Consider the following 18449-nt stretch of genomic DNA (forward strand, 5'->3'; position numbering starts at 1 on the left):
AAGGATACTCTAGAGCTTCTGAAATGGAAATGGAAATAGAAATACCAAAACTAGACTACAAAAGATCCATGCAAATGGTCCAGGAATAGAAGAAAATCCATCAAATTTTGAATCAGTTTTGTGTTGGTTAGCTCTTATACGGAGAAGGTGATGTATCATATTTATCATGTTATTCAAAATTTTAATAAATTTTGTTGTGTTGAACTTTCGACCCAAGTTCCAAATTTAGTAGCATTTTTTCCCGTAAACTTAAGACTATTTTAATTCATAGTAGCAACATATTTACATTTTTCACGGCTAATAGTAATATGTAAACCCATAATAACAACGTAGTCATATTTTTTTCCCCGATAATAGCAATATGTAAGTCCATATTAATATTTTGTACAAATTTCATAATGAAACCATCACGTTCAGCAAACAAATTGTCCATGCAAGAATATCTACATAAGACAGAACAAATTATTATGTGATCCTTTGTATCGATAACAAGTATGAAGTGGTCAAAATGATCGGAGCTGTCTAAATCCATCCTCGCAAATTAGGGCTCCTCACCTAGTTATTATTAAAGTTAATTAGTATAGATGGATCATTTATACTCTTATAATCTCGATAGTATATATCTATCGATTGTGCGTAAATAAAAATAAATATATGTTATGAATCGATATTATTTTTATCTATTGTTATCGCTAATTGATTTAAGAAATTATTTGACCATTTTTTGGTTAGGTTTATTATTATCTTTTCAAATCTCAACGTTGTTTTCAAAATAACCTAATGTTGTTTTAATTATTATTTTTTAACTAATGATATCGTTATTTAATTCAAAAAAACTAGCACTTTGGAACATTTTTGTTTTTAACTTCTTAATTAATTTGACATTTCGTTTTTTTTTAACGGCAACATTTGATATAAAGCAATAATGTTTAAGTATATTTTATATTTTTTTGTGGAATCTTTGAATTTTATTTTTTTAAGTTTATTTGATATAAATCAATAATGTTTAAGAATAGTTTATATTGATAGTTGAAGAGTTGTGTAGGTTTCAAATCAATATATTGTAAGAAATTAATAACTTAAGTATATTTTATGAAAATTAAAAAGTTAACATTAAATTTAAAATTACGAATAAGTTTAATTAATAATAGACAAATTACAAATAATTAGTTAGTAAGAAATTAGTAAGTTGTGTAAGTTTGAAATTAATAAATGAGTTTTAGAATAAAAAAATCAAATTAATGATGGTTAATTAGTTGGAATATGCAAAGTTTATATGTTGCAAATCAATGTGTTAGAAATCAATAATTTAAATATATTTTATTTGAAAATTGATAAAGGGGGACTAAATTTAAAATTACAAATGAATTTAATGTAAAAAGTTAAATTAGTGATAGTCAACTAGTTGGAAATTAATAAGTCACATAGGTTTCGAATAAATATGAAGCAAAAAGACAACCTCTATTATAAGCTATGAAAATAAATGTGAAAAAAAAAAAGAATTCAATCCAATATTGACATAAAGTCGTCTTTTAAGAAGTTAAGAACTAAAAAGAGAATCTTTATTATGTAATACTTAATAAATTAAATTACTGAAATCGTTTATATGGTTTGGTCAAATTTGTACGTTTTATCTTTAACTTTTTTTTTTTTTTTTTTTTTTTGCATTCGGATCGTTCTTGTGGTTTGATTTTGTTGCATTTTCCGTCCCTATGGTTTGATTTTGTTGTATTTTTTATCCCTTACATACATAAAGTTAGGGACCAAACATGTATTTTTTACCAAACCATAGAGACGAAAAATGCAACAAAATCAAACCACAAGGATGATCCGAGTGCAAAAAAAAGTTATGGATCAGACGTACAATTTTAACCAAACCCCGGGGACGATTTCAATAATTTACTCTAGTTTATATATCATACTAAAACAAATAAGGGAGAATTTCATATATGCCCTTTTAAACATCAAAATATCATATTTACCCAACTTAATTTCTAAATATCATATTTACCCTTTATAAAATTTCTAAATATCATATTTACCATTCATAAAATTTCAAAATATCATATATGTCCTTTTTAAACATCATAATATCATATATGTCCTTCTTAAATATCAAAATATCGTATATGCACTTTTTAAACATCAAAATATCAATGGTAATATCTAAAATATCCTTCATCTACAACATAATCAACAAAAAAACTAAACAATTAAAATATACATTCCATAAAGAGGGTTGAAGATGAATATTTTTGTGTGTCAAGAGGACGACATTCTAACAATTTAAAAGTTCACATTCCATTATCATAAAACTAAGGATAATATTGTTAAATTTTTTAATTATTATAGTAATTTTAAGTTATAAAAAATGATTATAAAATATTAAAAACATTATAAAAAGGGATTTGGGTAAATATGATATTTTGAAGGTTTATGAAGGGTAAATATGATATTAAGAAATTAAGCTGAACAAATATGATATTTTGACGTTTAAGAAGGGCATATATGAAATTCTCCCAACAAATAATAATCATTATTAAAAGATACTGAAAATACGAAAAACAAAATGAGTTTCTAGATACTAGATACGTAGATTCTACTTCCACCCTCTTCGTCGTTGCAACGTCTTCATCAGCCCATTGAAACCGGAATTTGGTCCCGCCTCCACTTCCACCGGTAACAACCGTTCATACACCATGGACCGATGCGGAAAAAGCCTAAACCTATACAAAGTGAATGTGTTACCTAGTTTCTCGTAACTCCATGTCTGTTGAATATATACAACAATCACAAGAAAAATAGTAATTGCAGGTATTCCAATAGCCCCTTGCTTCGAGTGGAATTTGGGATATCTTGACACGAACTCCGAAAACTTAGCAGAAGAATGATATAAATTTGTCAATGATCTGTAAGCATAAACATGAGGGAGGAGTCGAATCACCGTTAACCCAAGAAAGTATGATTTCCGCAGTGGTTTGCAATCGATCTGCCATATCAAGTTCCCAATAACTTGAGGAAGCAAAAATAAATCTTGTACCAGCCCTAAGTACACATCGAGTCCGACCAGCCATGATTGTAGCTTTTGTACGATGAGAAACCACCCAAACCCAAACACGTGGATAAAGATTGTAATGAGGAGAATTGGACGGTCGGATGGCATATGATGGCTAAGTGATCGGATCCGGGATCTCCAAACTTTTTGGTAGAGTCCGAGTGTTAATAAGAATGAAATCAGTACAAGAATCTTCTTGAACATGTAATCTATAACCTGAATTCTTTGATTCATCATATAAGTAGAAGAGCTTTCATTCAAATCAAGAAGCGATTCATTCAAATCAACAAGCGATTCGACTCCTGTAACTAGTGGAAAGCCGTACCCAAGTGCTTGTATGGCAATCATCACAAGCGAAACGTAATGAACGGAGTCCAAGTTCTGTTTAATGTAAAAAAGCTGGCTCAAAATGCAACAGATTCCTATTAAAGGCGTAAGAACCTGTAAGGTACCATCGCCACCTCGATTGGAACTACCAATGTCTTCACGTTGATCCTGATACGTTAGTTGGACGGTTTGAAGATTGATGGGTGTGAAAAACAATGGATCGAGATTGTTCCTTTGACTTGTTATCGAAACCCTAGGAGTTGGGTTCACAAGCCAGTGGTTTGTGGTAGGAGGATACGACACCACGACTTCTATCAAACAGTCAAACCCGTCTTTAAGATCTGTAGTACTTTCGTATAAAAGCTTGGAATAGGCTCTTACATCCCTGCAACCAACAAGATACATTTTCCCGACAATTGGATGATACAAACCTTCTACGAAAACTTCAGAAAAGTTACCATAGTTGGCTCCAGTGACACTAAGCTGAGCTGATACATTCAAAGGAGTGTCTTCTCTTATGATTGAATCATTTTGCAGAGTCCAGTACTTTCCGAACAAAGGCCCAAGCGATAGAATCTCTATTTCCACATAGGGCTGTGAGCGAGAACGACCTTGCGTGGACGCTGGGTGGTAAAAGGTGAGATCTTTTTTTAGAAGAGACAGGCCATTTAGAAAAGAATCAAGAGATTCTGGAAGTTTGACTGTTGGGAAACTTAAGAACCTCTTCTTGATCACGGTTTCGAAGCTGTAACGCTCGTGTTTTTCAACAACAGCTTGTGCTAATTCGATCTTGGAGTAGTAATAGTACTGATTAAATGATAGCTCTTGTGCGTAATCCACTCGTTTCTTAAACGATAAAGGAAAATAAGACATATTACTCTCTTCAATACTCGAAATGCTTCCGAGAATGACGCTTCTTTGTTTGATGGAAAACATGAGCGGAGTGTATAAACAGATACGAGAATCACAACCATCTCCTTCTTTATTTCCACCTCCACGACAACCAACCATGCAAAGCTGTCCACTCGACGGATCCCACACTCCTTCAGCTAAAAGCGTCATCTTCTTCACCCCAGTTCTCTGTCTTGTAGTATAATAAATATCATCTGAAGGCGGACCCACTCTAATAACCATAGCAACCTTCACAGATCCACCATGTTTACTTTCTGTCTCCGAACAGGGTTTTTCACATCGAATATCTTGAAGATGAAGTGCTACGCCTTTAAAGCTTCCATTAGTCTCTTTTATGCTTGCATCCGACTCAAACGGACCCAACTTGCTGCAAAAGTCTTCGGTCCCGTTACATCTCCAATTCGGCACAACGGTCAGAGGATCTTCCCTTAAAAAATGCTCAAGTTTACAACAAATGTTAGCCCCTTTCAAGGTACCAAGATCTTTATCTGCGAAACTGGTTTCACACGCTTTGAAGTTGGATACAAGCTTTTCAGAACTAAACTCGTAGTTTGCAGAACGACTTAACGAAGCAGAAATGTGTATTTCTTCAAAGTACTTTTGGCTGGATTTTGGGTTTAAACTTTTCAAGCTACCATAGATGCCTCTTTTCTTCACTGTAAACGTATCCGGGTAATGAACAAGCATCAAAATTCGGTCATCGTGGATGTGTGGTGGCTGGTTTATGTACCCGGGTTCTTTAACCCATCTCCATGGGTTATTTGGGTCGGGGCCACGAGAAGGTAACACTGCGTTTCCAAGTAAACACATTACAATCTCACCATTGTTCTCTTCTGTATAGGTTACAATACCTTGGAACGACATTCGTAACTCTGAATTCCCCGGATACATGTTAAACATCGGATATCGCTCATAGGGTTTTGAAGTGAATAATTCCCCCGTCATTACGCTCAGCTGCAAAACGCCATTGATGTTAACTGAATTGTTGGACCGATGAGCATCGTCCACGTCAGTAATCCAGAAAGAAATCAAGTTGAATGGCGAACTGTGATCCAAAAAGCCATTTGGTTTGTCATCATATGGAATAAGTGGAGCCTTATCCAAATCCTGCCACCAATCTCCATTAACGAACGACAATTTTTCTGGAAGTCTGTACAATTGATTTCCGTAACGTTTATGATCGAAATCGGGAGGCAAGATTGAAGAGCATTCCCTCTTGACCTCATCGATTCTATCATATTCGAAGGCCTTGGCGGATCGGTGGCGTGCATTTACGAACGTAATGCACAAAATCAAGAAAAGCACCAACAAAAAAACACTCTTCATGGAAGGAATTTTAATAAAAAAAAAGCAACTTTTCTCAGGATTCTTGTGAAATGTGAGCTAAAATAACTCTTTTTGAAAACTCTTTTGCAGGTTCTTTATTAAGAACTGAACATCCTTATATAGGTTCTTGATTAAGAAGATGATATGGGGTTTGAGATTTGTTTGGAATCATGAACCATTGGTTGATAAGGGAGAGGAGGAAGAAGGAATCATGATGAAGTTGAAGTCAACCAAACATAGTATTGGCATAATGACAGTGACTGCGTCTATAATTTTATTTTTTTAATATTTCATGAATGTCTTAAGTTCATCTAACCTTCTACTCAAAAGTCAAATCTTCAGTTAACAGAGGAAATATCAAGAATAACTAGGTTTGATTCATGAAAGTAGTATTGTTCTAGAGATGGATTGCATCCATTTATGAAGAGAAAGTGTTAAATCCCCTTATTGAAAAGATGAACTCAATCCGTTGAATGTTTGATAAAATTTATGAGTTTGTTGTACAAATATGTCATTAACCTCTGTAATACCATACACTAATTAATCACAGAGGATGGTAGGTAAGAAGGAATCATGAAGTAAAACATATGGTATGCCTTCATCATATTTACTTTTCAGAACCCAATTTGTTGAATATTTTGATAATCTATAAGTTTGACCAACTGGTTTATCACAAACTCAAAGGGTGGTGAAAGAAGGAATCTCAAAGTTGAAGTCAACTGAAACGTGAAAGAAGGAATCTCAAAGCCACCCAACGGCTGACAACCTTTTTTAATCACAACCATGACCCATTCCCCCACTTGTTAGTTATTAGGGTAAATTACACGAATCGTCCCTCGTGCAGGTGTCAAAATGCACGTTTAGTCCCTATTTTCAAAAATTAACTCGGACCATCCCTCATTTGGTTTAAACTTGCACGCTTCATCCCTATTTAGTTTAAATATACATAATTAATCCTTTACCATACATAAAAAGACTATATTACCCTTACTAGTTCATTTTGAATTTATAAAAAAAGGGAAAATAAATTCTAACCCTTACTTTCATATTTATTTATAACTTTTAAACAATTAAAGATATAAACTCTACCTAACCCCACCTATTTACCAGGAACTCGTAGAACTACCCTAACTCCTCTCTTCTCGTTTCTCCACCTTCTCACCTCTCCCTTGATGCCAAAATATGGCCACCGAAAGTCTTTGCCTCCAATCCACCACCATCCTCCCCGCAAGCCATTGACTGCTTCTACAGGTTTCAGGTGAGGGTTTCTATCTCATAATGATGGTTATTTGCGCTGCTGAACTTCGCCATCACCACATTTGAACCTGATGTCGATGGCTACTCCTTCTGGCGAACCTTCGCTCTTCATCCATCACCGTCTCCAGCCCACTCTCTCACATTCTCACTCACAAATCTGCTCAATTTATACATAATCGTTGCTCGATTTGTGGTTCGATTTTTAGATTTATGGTTTTCCAGGTTTCAAGTTTCTTCTTTTCAGATTTGATTTGGTTTAGTGTTGATTATAGGCAGTTTTCGGAATTAGAGCATGGTTGTTTTCATGGAGGGCAGAAGGAAAAAGGGAAAAGGAATGGGGAGAGGTGGGTAGGGTGTGATGAGTGAGGGTTTGATGGCGTCGTCAGAGGTGTGTTAGAGTGGCCGGAGTTGTATTGGTGTCATCGGAGTATTGGGGTCGGCCGATGTGGGTGGTAACGGTAGGTCAGATGTACTGAAGAAGAAAGAGGGGGGGGGATGGTAAAGACGAGCTATTGCCCTTGTTAATAAATAACAAGTAATTAATAAATAACAAGTAATTAATAAATAACACGCTTTTATCAATATATAATTAATAAATAACAAGTAAATAGAAAATAAATCAAAAAATAAATAAATAAGGGTAAAATGGTCTTTTTATGTGCAGAGGGACTAAGCAAGCAAGAAAAAACAAAACAAGGGACGGTCCGAGTTAATTTTTTAAAATAGGGACTAAACACGCTTTTTGGCATATACACGAGGGACGATTGGGGTAATTTACCCTAGTTATTAACTTATTACTAAGTACTAACTTTTGCCTATCCTTTACATGTTTTTGTTTTAAAATAGTTTAATCTATGAAATATATTTATTGTAAGTCAAATTTTTTTTATTGTTTTTTAAGATTATCTTATATATATATATATATATATATATATATATATATATATATATATATATATATATATATATATATATATATATATATATATATAGGTTCAGGTTCATTTGAGACCATTCTAATTTTGTGAGACCGTGAGACCAAATCTAAAAATAATTTTGAAATGCAAAATAAATGGAAAAATCCAAAAATTCTTTTTTTAAATATTATTTTCGAAACTTGAATTAACTAAAAAAAATAAAAATAAAAATAAAATAAAATAAAATAAAAATAAAAATAAAATCCCGTTTTTGTTTTTTAAAATACGTGAAATATTCTAAATAGAATATTACACTGACATATTCTAAAAAATAATTTTAAAATGCAAAATAAATGGAAAAATCTAAAAATTCTTTTTTTAAATATTATTTTCGGAACTTGAATTAACTAAAAAAATAAAAAAAAAATAAAAAAAATTCTATTTTTTTTGAAAAATACGTGAAATATTCTAAATAGAATATTACATTGTACATATTCTAAAAATAATTTTAAAATGAAAAATAAATGGAAAAATCAAAAAAATTCTTTTTTTAAATATTATTTTCGGAACTTGAATTAACTAAAAAAAATTAAAAAAAAATAAAAAAATAAATAATAAAATGCGTCTCACGGTCTCACAAAATTAGGCTATCTCACATGAACCTAACCCTATATATATATATATATATATATATATATATATATATATATATATATATATATATATATATATAAAAGTGATTCACTTAAATGGAAAAAAAAAAAGTAGTATTATATGTTTGGTTGAGTTTTTGATATATATATATATATATATATATATATATATATATATATATATATATATATATATATATATATATATATATATATATATATATATATATATATAAGTGATTCACTTAAATGGAAAAAAAAAGTAGTATTATATGTTTGGTTGAGTTTTTGATAAATGATATATATATATATATATATATATATATATATATATATATAAGTGATTCACTTAAATGGAAAAATATATATATATATATATATATATATATATATATATATATATATATATATATATATATATATATATATATATATATATATATATATATAAGTGATTCACTTAAATGGAAAAAAAAAGTAGTATTATATGTTTGGTTGAGTTTTTGATAAATGATAACATAAAATTTGAGATTTGTTGATACTATTAGTTGAGTAGGTGGAAGAATTGAAAAGAAAATTATAATAAAATAGTGCAATAGTTAGGAAAGTTTATCAACAAATAAAAACAAGAGTGTTTTTAACATAAAAGTTTCACAACTCAAATGCGATCTTTGTAGAAAGGTTGTATATTCGACAGTACGGTTGCGTGTAAGCAGGAGCATCATTAATTATGTCTGATAGGTCATTAAACATCAAATATCTTTTGAATGTTACCAAAGTGACCTACTAGGCTACTACTATTGTATGTTTAGCTGTTTAAATGCTTAGATGGCATCCACCTTCACATTTTAAGTAGCAAATTTGTTCCATTATGTCGGTGCTGACATGATGTGAACATGATCTATTTGTTTAATGTTAATATTTTTAAAATATGAAGTTATATTTTATTTTTATTTTTATTTTGTTTTATTTGCATGCGTGAAAGTAGAATAAATGATAAACCACATCATCCTAATGACTCATGTCAATTTGTCCAGAGCCCATGTAAAATGTCAATCACGGAACACAAACTATATCTAGCGTGTCTAAGTTTGCATGTGTGAAAGTAATAACCTTATAAATCAGATAGAATTCAATTCAAATTAAGGATCAAGAAAATACAAATTGCGGATCAATATCGGAAGCTGAAATACAAGTGAAAAAAATGTAAATATCGCTAAGATTTATCGACGAAGACAACTCATCAACTTCTATATGGATTTGACCTTTTTAAAAATGTTGGTGATGATTAGCTGAAATGTATACAAAAAGTATAAATAAAAATTAAATAAAAGTAAAATTAAATATTCCACTTAGGATGGATTCATCAAATTTGTTGGTAAGACTTGAAGATGTAAGTGCGGTTCCTACCACAATTCACCTTAGCATTGCAGCACACCGCCCCCAACCTGTGGTTCCTGCCGAGGTTCACCCTTGTGCCGCAAAAACCACTCTGTGGTAAAATTGATATGTCATCCATGTGGTGTCTAAGTGACCGAGGAGTATGGTTCTTATGGCACCTTTCAGATGCAAATTTGGATGAGAGGTAGACATCAAAAATTAGTTCAACATTCAATGACACAATAGCAAGCAACGTTAAGGTTACGTGGGGCCCACATCCATGCACCACATTGTCCCAACTCCCATATATACTAAGAATATTATAGTTATAGTATATTAGTAGCAACTTCAATTGTAATACATAAATTCAGCTTTTATTAATATAAATAATTAAATACAATGTCTTTTAGTTACAAAATTTAAAAAATACAGATATAAATCCTGACTCATCATCTCGACCGCATTATCATACAAAACGACCACAATCTTCATTGTTTGCTAAGTAGGAATACAATATTTCACAATAACTTGATAATAAATATCCGCATGTCATCATACATGCTTGCTTATGGTGACGTGGCAGGATGATCTTATCTCTTCTGGAAATTGAAGGCTCTAATACAGTAGGCAAATATGAAAGCGAAAAACATAATCAATCCGATATGCACTCCGGCAACTGCGGGCAGAAAATCATGCTTGTAACCAAAATACCGATCCAAGTAGCCTTTCACGGTCTCGTCACCAAGCTGGGTGTCGAAATCCCCAAACTGCGATGCAACCATGCCGTAGATGGTCCAGGCCAATGGGTTCCCCCAGTAGTACCATCTCCACCACACCGGAATCCTCTGTAAAAAGGGCACCCGAGTTGTATCAGAAGGTGCAATTCAACAATAAAGAATGTAAACAACAATAGGTTTTTGAGAAACTTACAGGTCGTGGGATAATGAACCCTGAAAAGAGATTGAAGATTCCGAAAAATGAGGCGGCGATGATGGCAGCAATGTTGGCGTTGGGTGTAATGGCGACCGTCATCATACCGTAGTAAGTCATGTAGAGTAAAGAGCAGAACTGGAAGAACAAGTACCAGAAGAACTTGGCTGCTGTCCAATCGAACCCAATCATCGCGTACACTATTATACTATACACTGCACTTTGTGCAAAAACGTATGGGATTTCAACCAGAACCTGCAAAAATTGAGAGAATATTTGTAAGGATTCGCAATACATTTAACATTCGTATGTATAAATTATTGATGTTGGATCGATGTAGTACCTGAGCGAAGGCGTATGGTAAAGCGGAATACATTCCGGCAGCTCGTTCTCTGTAAAAGACGGTGCGTTCTACATCTACGACCGGCTGCACCGCCAAAGAGTTTTGAATTCCGAGGAAGAGGGTTGCAGCATACACGGAACCCATTGCGTTTATTAAATCCCGTTGAGTCGTCCTGAAATGATGTTAAAATTAATACACTTCGAAAGATGGGATCAATTTCATATGTTTAAGTTTAGGGAATTAATTAGGGTTTTACTTTTTGCTTCCGAGATCCCAAAACATGGTGCCGAACATGATGGCAATGAAGGTGGTGAAGACGAAACGGACAGCAGTGTAAGGAGGGTTTCTCCAGTAGGACCAACGTTGTTTCCATAGGCAAGCAACGAATTGAATAACGAATGACTGCGAGTATTGGGTCGGGAAATAGAGATCTTTTGTTCCGGGACGTGGGATACTCAGTTCAGCGATGAGTGCTTTGTTTCTCTTGTAAAGATCGGAATTTCTGTAGATTTCAGTGAAATCTACCCCTAAAGCCGTTTCTTGTGCTGAAGTACTGACTTCCAGCATCCATGTCGCGGGGTTATATCCGTCTTTTATCTTGCTTATCCCATCGATCTCCTCAAAATATTTGATCAACTCACAAGATTGACGACCCACGGGTCCCACGTACAATTCTTGTCCTCCTCGTTTCATCAAGAACAACTGCAATTAAACCGATTGTTTTTTTTTTAAGTTATGAATAAATACCCAAATACAGTAGTCATTTATAATAACGAATTATGTGCACATGACTTTCTTTGTTACCTCATCAAAAGCTTCAAAGATATCAATGCTGGGTTGATGAATGGTGCAGACGACTGTTCTTCCTGTGTCCACGGTGTTCCTAACAGTTCTCATGACAATAGCAGCAGCACGAGCATCAAGCCCTGAAGTTGGCTCATCCATGAAGATTATAGACGGATTGGCTACAAGCTCAACAGCAATAGTCAACCGCTTTCTTTGTTCAGTTGATAGCCCATTGACACCTGGCAACCCGACCAACGCATCTCTTAATGGGTTCAGCTCCACCAGATCCATAACCTCATCAACAAAACTCTGTAAACAAACATCAAACTTTGTCATGTAACTTGACAAAAACTGACACTTCAAATATTGGGACAAAATGTATGTTGTAAACAAACCTTTCGGGTATTTTCGTCAACATCATTAGCCAGCCTTAGCCAGGCTGAATAGAGCAAAGACTCGTAAACAGTGACATGAGGCGAGTGGATGTCGTTTTGCTCACAGTAACCAGAAATTCGGGCAAAAGTTTCTTGTTTCTTTGGATACCCGGAAATCCTAACATCACCTTCAATATAACCACCAGTTTTTCTTCCAGCCAAAACATCCATCAGAGTTGTTTTTCCAGCACCACTGACTCCCATGAGAGCTGTAAGAACACCAGGTCGGAAAGCTCCACTCACTCCTTTAAGTAGCAGTAATCTGTCTTCACTCACCCCTTGATCTTTCATTTCCTACAACATTTATCATCATCATATTAGTTTATTAACACAACCACATTCCACTCCGAACTGTTTTCTGAATGTTGATAGTAATGGGTTTTCTACCTGTGGCATATCAACAGAGTATTTGACATCATTAAAGGTGATTGAATGTGGTTCAAATGGAAGAATCATCCCTTTCTTCTTAGCCTGAGGGGCACCATCTCCAGTTGTCATGGCTGACAATTCAACTTCTGTGTCACTATTAGTCTGCGCTGCATTTGACTGAGATTTCCCGAATGCTGTAGTAGGGTTGAAAAAATGTTACATAACATACCCTTTTGATTTTTAAACAATACTTGAAAAGTCAAAGATGGGGATACTTACGGTCAAGGAAAGCGAGAGACAAACTGAAACACAAGTTCAAGACAAGAATGAATCCCAACAAGGCAGCTACTGCAATCCAGTACCAGTAACTTTCCGCAAAGAACCCTCCGGATGTGATAATTGTTTTCCCTAATGTGGTGTCGTTTAATCCGGTATCGGTATTGTTCCATGGCTATAACACCAAACAAAATTGGTAAAGATAAATTTCATACATATGTTTATATCTATCGATATATAAACACACACTCTGTCACTACTTATATTTTATAAGCATTGCTTGACTTACTGTTTTCCACTGATGTCCAAGAAACTCGTTCACAGCAATTCCGTTCATGGCATACATCATTGGAGATGACCAGTATCCCCACAACCACCACTTCTTTACATCCTCTTTTGAAAACAGAAAAAAGAAACGTTAGTTGACCAAAAAAAAAAGTGGATGGAAGGTCATGTTTTGAACTAAATTAGTACCTCGAACAAGAACAAAGCCACCCAAAGCAAAGACTAAGAGAAGTGCAAATGAACCAAATGTGTTTGCAACAATCATATTACGACCCAATGCTCCAATGAACCGAAACAATCCAGAAGACATCTGATTAACAAGCAACAGAATAAGGTACTGCTTGAAGAATCTGCAAAAGAAAAAAATATCCCATAAATAAGCATATGAAAATCAGAAAACACAAGTTTCCAACTTTTAACTGGTAGTTGTCAAATGTTATTACCTAGATACATTAGGATCGAACCCGATTACATAATACGTGAAAATTGTCCAAACAGCAGCTTCAATAAACGAAACGGGAATCTTGATGACCCATGAGGGTAGAGCATAAGACCACGAGGGGTAAAACAGGTAGTCCCGTTGTTTGTAGTATACAGGAAGCTTTGCAATTGTCATTGATATTTCAGACATCCCGTTAAACATGATTATAACAACACCAAAGAAAAGAGCACCAGTATACAATGCACCATCTTCTGCGTTATTTCTATTCATCTCAGTACGCAAGAATACAGTCATAGTGATCAGCGACATGAAAAGTAACTGAAACCAAGCAAAACAACATGAAATTGGTTAGACTTTAAACAAAAGAACACCTGAAATTTTGACTTTTAGAGAAATATGATACTCACTTGGAATATCTTGAAGAAATAAACGAACGAATTTCTCTTCATCAGCAATATCTCTCTATCAGTACAAGCCTTCAGGAGCTCCTTTTTGTTTAGACCGTATTTTTCAGTTGTGAGAGCAGCCGGATGGCTTTTTGATCTGTCATAAGCCGTTGAGATATCTTCACCCATTTTCCTTCCAACATGAAACGATTGGTACGCCTCAGCAAATTCTTTAGCAGTCACAAATCTATAAGCCTGGTCTCTTCTCACCCAATACTGCTTTTGATCTTTCTTTGATGTCACCTGTAACCCAATTTTGTTAATAAATACTGGATGCACACAATCATCTCGATTACAATTATAATTTAAAATCACTTTGTACTTACTTCTTGCAAGAAATCAGCAGTGCCCTTCCTCTCGGGGCATTTGAACCCCATAGATTCAAAAAACTCAAGCACGTTTTCACGCGGACCATGATACACAATCTTTCCATCAGTCAGGAGGATGATGTCATCAAACAAGTCATATGTTTCGGGTGCCGGCTGAAGGAGAGAAATGACGGCTGTTCCTTCTAGAATGTGTAGCATCTGCTTAAGTGATTTCACGATTTGGAAAGTTGTAGAACTATCCAAACCAGTAGATATCTCGTCCATGAGAAGAACCTTTGATGGTCCCACAATCATTTCACCTGTTGTCACACGTTTCTTTTGTCCACCAGAAATACCCCTTATCATCTGATCCCCAACCATGGTATCAGCACAGATGTCCAACCCCAATAACTGTAATCATTAAAAAATTCATATCAGACCTTAACTCATTTTCTTTCTCATGTCCTATATGTAATTATATAATTATTATACCTTGAGAGTATAATCTGTGACCACACTAGCTTCTTGTCCTGCTGTTGCAGCAGCCTAAATGATAAAACAACAATCATAAGATTTCAATAATGTTCTCGATTAAAAAACGTTCTTGGAAACACGTTATTTACCTTCATGAAGATATCGATGTCAGGATCGGGTTTAATATTCTTGTCTTTCTCCCTTCTTGACAACTCTGCCAACATCTCTGTAATTCATACAAGAAAACAATTATTAATCAAACCAGATGTCAAAATGATTTCCTTTTATATATTCTAACACCATTGTTGATGAAACTAACCATAATGTGATCCAACTCCTTGGCATCGTGCAGAGAAAGCCAAGGTTTCTCTAACTGTCATTTCCCCAATATGAACATCATTCTGACTGATATAAGCAGATGTTCTTTCGGGTACAAACTCATGCAACTCATGGCCATTATATGTCACTTTCCCCGAGCTCTACATTTACAAAATTAAAATTTAGGGTTTGATACAAGACTTGAATGACTCGTCACTTATGAATGATGAAAATTACCTTAACTTCCTTTGCAAGCTGACCTGCCAAGGCCAACAACAATGTTGTCTTCCCAGAACTTGGAGGACCCAGTAGTAATGTCATTCTACAAACACATTTGCATGAAATGAAATCTTTGAGTACAATAACTGAATTTTGTTACCAATGAAAGAAAATCATAATCTAGTTATATTGATATGTGATTCATGTTCTTTATAATCTCACCTGCTAGGTTTAACAACACCACTAACATCATCAAGGATGGTTATATGCTTCTTCGAATTTGGAAGTAGATGGAACAAGTTCAATAACCCCTATATAACATGAACATGAATAAATATTTTAACCCTTGGTATTAATATTACAAAAAAAAAGAATGAAAAAGAAATTCTTGTATTGCTTACCTCAAAAATATCAATGTGGAAATTTATAAAACTAGGCAAAGCTCTGCTTCCTGTATTGACATCTGCTTCCACAGTCAAATGTTCAAATCTGACTTCAATTGTAGGCAAATCAATCCCAACCCTGTAACATTCCCAAATTAGTATATGATTGAACAGATTTCTAAGCTGGGATCATTGTTAACCAGGTATCATACTTTGTTAAATTAAAAAAATGAAAAAAAAACATAACATGCTAATCCATTGAAAGAGTTGAAAAATGAACCTGTCAATTCTATTTCTGAGCTTCAACAAGAACTTCTCATTATCTTCATCAGCCACCTTCACAAGTCTATCAACCAAATGTTGTCTCTGTTCAAATCCAAGATCAGTGACATCAACTTCATTGGAAGGTCCTTTTGATCCAAACAGCAAACCTTTCCTTAATCGATCAAAAGTTGGTAGCTTCTCAAGTGAAGCCCATTTAAGAGCCTCTTCATCATCTTCTTCACGAGAAGATTTTGAAAACACATCATTGCCAGAATTCCTCCATACAGAAGTACTTCCAGATCTTAAACTTGGTGTTCTTCCACTTGGTGCCCTTAAACTCCCTAACCGTATACTACTACTAGCTTTATATATATCACCACCATGCATTTTTTTTGTTCAACAAAAAAAAAACAGTTAACTCTGAGTCTCTGATAAACAAACACCTTAGTTTTTTAGCCAAGTCCCAAGAAGTTGTAAACTCAGAATCTTTATCAAATCAAGCATAAAAGCTAATTTCTCTCTATCCCTTTTTATAGAGTTTGTTAATTATGAGAATACTAGTGTATTTGGTCTTAGGAGATGGTTGACTGGTCTTGAGGCTACTATTCATGTAGTTGTATTTAACTGAATTGAATATATAAATATCTTTCTCTAGAACTGTAGAATTTGTTGAAAAAAAAATCATTTTAATATATATAGTAGCTGACTATAGTTGATTATTGATCTAATAATTGACCACGCGCGCGACATATCTTTTAAAACTTAAATGCATCGATTTCTTTTTTTTTTTTCAAATAGATTCTTTTGAAAATTATTAGACATTAGTGAGGGTATAAATGTAAAATTGTCCTTGACTTTGTATATTTTTGGTGTTTGATCATTGGTCAAAGACTTATGTTAAGCCATTACCAAGTCAAAAGGTGTATGTGTAACAGATGGGGTAATAATTTTCCATATGGAAATCTCAAAAAGTAAAGTGAATGTTTCTTTCGTTGAAGGTACGTAAATTTTTATTAATAGAAAAACAATTATTAGTGCAATAATTTCTAAGGAAAGTAAAAGAAGGTAGACTCTCTAGAAAAAGCAGCCATGAAAAGTCTACCCCACCCAACTAGGAAGATTAACATGTAAGATGAATCTTCTTCTTTCCTCTTCATTCAAACAACAGCGCCTCCCTTCTAGATTATCCCCCAAACTTTAAGTTACAATTCAAAAACATTCACATGGAACGAAATTGCAATTGGATCCAAATATAACTAAAATTGCGATGTTACCTGCAGACGAATTATTAGAGCATCGACATCGTTTCTCGATCCGCCGACCATGTGTTGATGTCCTCTACGGAAGATTATGAATTCATCGTCCTTCCTTTAGCAATTACGTCGCATTCCCCTTCCTCTGCAATTTCTGATGCAGATTCCGTGCATTTTTTTTGCCGGAGTGAATAAGGGCCGTGTAGGTTACAAGAAGTCACGGCCTCCAAAACCGCAATTCCGGTGAAGTCTGCCATCATATTCACAATCTGATGCAGATGTACCCTCCTCCGAGGATGACAAAACTCCATAATCGCCGGTTGACACCAAAATTCTGCCTTCCTTCTTGTTTGGATGTACTGTGTATGCACTTAGGTATTCTGTCTCTGTCAATCTGTCATCTGTATGAAGGTACGGCCGGACCTCCGGTTTAAAGTGTAGAGTACCGAACGGAATAACATCAACCGAGTCGAGTATCTTGGTTCGTCACTTTCACGGTGACGGTCATTCGATGTGCGATTTGAAGTAATTAATTTTGAGTTGAGAAAAAGACGAAATAAGTTTACTTATTATTATATATATTATGGAAATTGTTTCTTATGAATAATAAACTTTCATAACTTTTGTCTATTTTAGTCCCTGAATTTTATGTTTTTTTTTTTAAGAATTAGTCCCTGTACTTTAGTAACTTTGGTCTTCATTTTTTAACCATTTTGACACTTTTATTCCTTATAATCGATATTTTTACATTTTTTTAGAAACCTTTTATTATTTAAAGTTTAGCCACAAAATTTTAACGTTTAGCCACAAAATTTTAACGGTTTGACAACTTTGATCCCCTTTCTATTTAGAAACATTTTAATATTTAAAGTTTGACAACAAAACTTTAACGGTTTGACAACTTTAATAGTTTGACAACTTTGGTCCTTATTTTTTAGCCATTTGACACTTTTGATCATTGTAATCGATATTCTTACATTTTTTAGAAACCTTTTAGTATTTAAAGTTTGGCCACAAAAGTTTAACGGTTTGACAACTTTGATCCCTTTTCTATTTAGGAACTTTTTAATTTTTAAAGTTTGGTCACAAAAA

The 18449-nt window shown here is 34.0% G+C and overlaps 2 protein-coding genes across 2 annotated transcripts; both read right to left on the reverse strand.

Annotated features, from left to right (window-relative positions):
- Positions 1–2599: 2599 nt before the first annotated feature.
- Positions 2600–5620, reverse strand: LOC145004096 (uncharacterized). The gene has a single exon (XM_078962999.1). It carries the CDS (start codon positions 5618–5620, stop codon positions 2600–2602), a length of 3021 nt encoding a protein of 1006 aa, XP_078819125.1.
- A 4559-nt stretch (positions 5621–10179) lies between these two features.
- Positions 10180–16684, reverse strand: LOC145030056 (pleiotropic drug resistance protein 1-like). The gene is made up of 20 exons (XM_078978490.1): positions 16121–16684; positions 15859–15979; positions 15680–15768; positions 15476–15560; positions 15240–15399; positions 15070–15146; positions 14939–14992; positions 14465–14857; positions 14100–14381; positions 13694–14010; positions 13440–13600; positions 13255–13358; positions 12969–13140; positions 12708–12883; positions 12282–12614; positions 11905–12195; positions 11357–11802; positions 11101–11272; positions 10758–11012; positions 10180–10672 (listed from the first exon to the last, which is right to left on the reverse strand). The coding sequence occupies exons 1-20, from the start codon at positions 16489–16491 to the stop codon at positions 10418–10420; spliced, it is 4314 nt and encodes a 1437-aa protein (XP_078834616.1). The 5' UTR covers positions 16492–16684; the 3' UTR covers positions 10180–10417.
- Positions 16685–18449: the final 1765 nt, after the last annotated feature.

Source organism: Lactuca saligna, chromosome 1 (assembly GCF_052625555.1).
Source record: "Lactuca saligna cultivar CGN05327 chromosome 1, ASM5262555v1, whole genome shotgun sequence".
Lineage (NCBI taxonomy): Eukaryota > Viridiplantae > Streptophyta > Magnoliopsida > Asterales > Asteraceae > Lactuca > Lactuca saligna.

What these genes read in the sequence shown, in the direction of transcription:
- LOC145004096 (XM_078962999.1), bottom strand. Translation starts at nt 5,620, where the DNA reads ATGAAGAGTGTTTTTTTGTTGGTGCTTTTCTTGATTTTGTGCATTACG.
- LOC145030056 (XM_078978490.1), bottom strand. Translation starts at nt 16,491, where the DNA reads ATGCATGGTGGTGATATATATAAAGCTAGTAGTAGTATACGGTTAGGG. An exon ending in TCACAGATTATACTCTCAAG is followed by an intron (nt 14,858 to 14,938) that starts GTATAATAATTA and finishes TAATGATTACAG; the next exon opens with TTATTGGGGTTGGACATCTG. An exon ending in CTGCTGATTTCTTGCAAGAA is followed by an intron (nt 14,382 to 14,464) that starts GTAAGTACAAAG and finishes ATTGGGTTACAG; the next exon opens with GTGACATCAAAGAAAGATCA.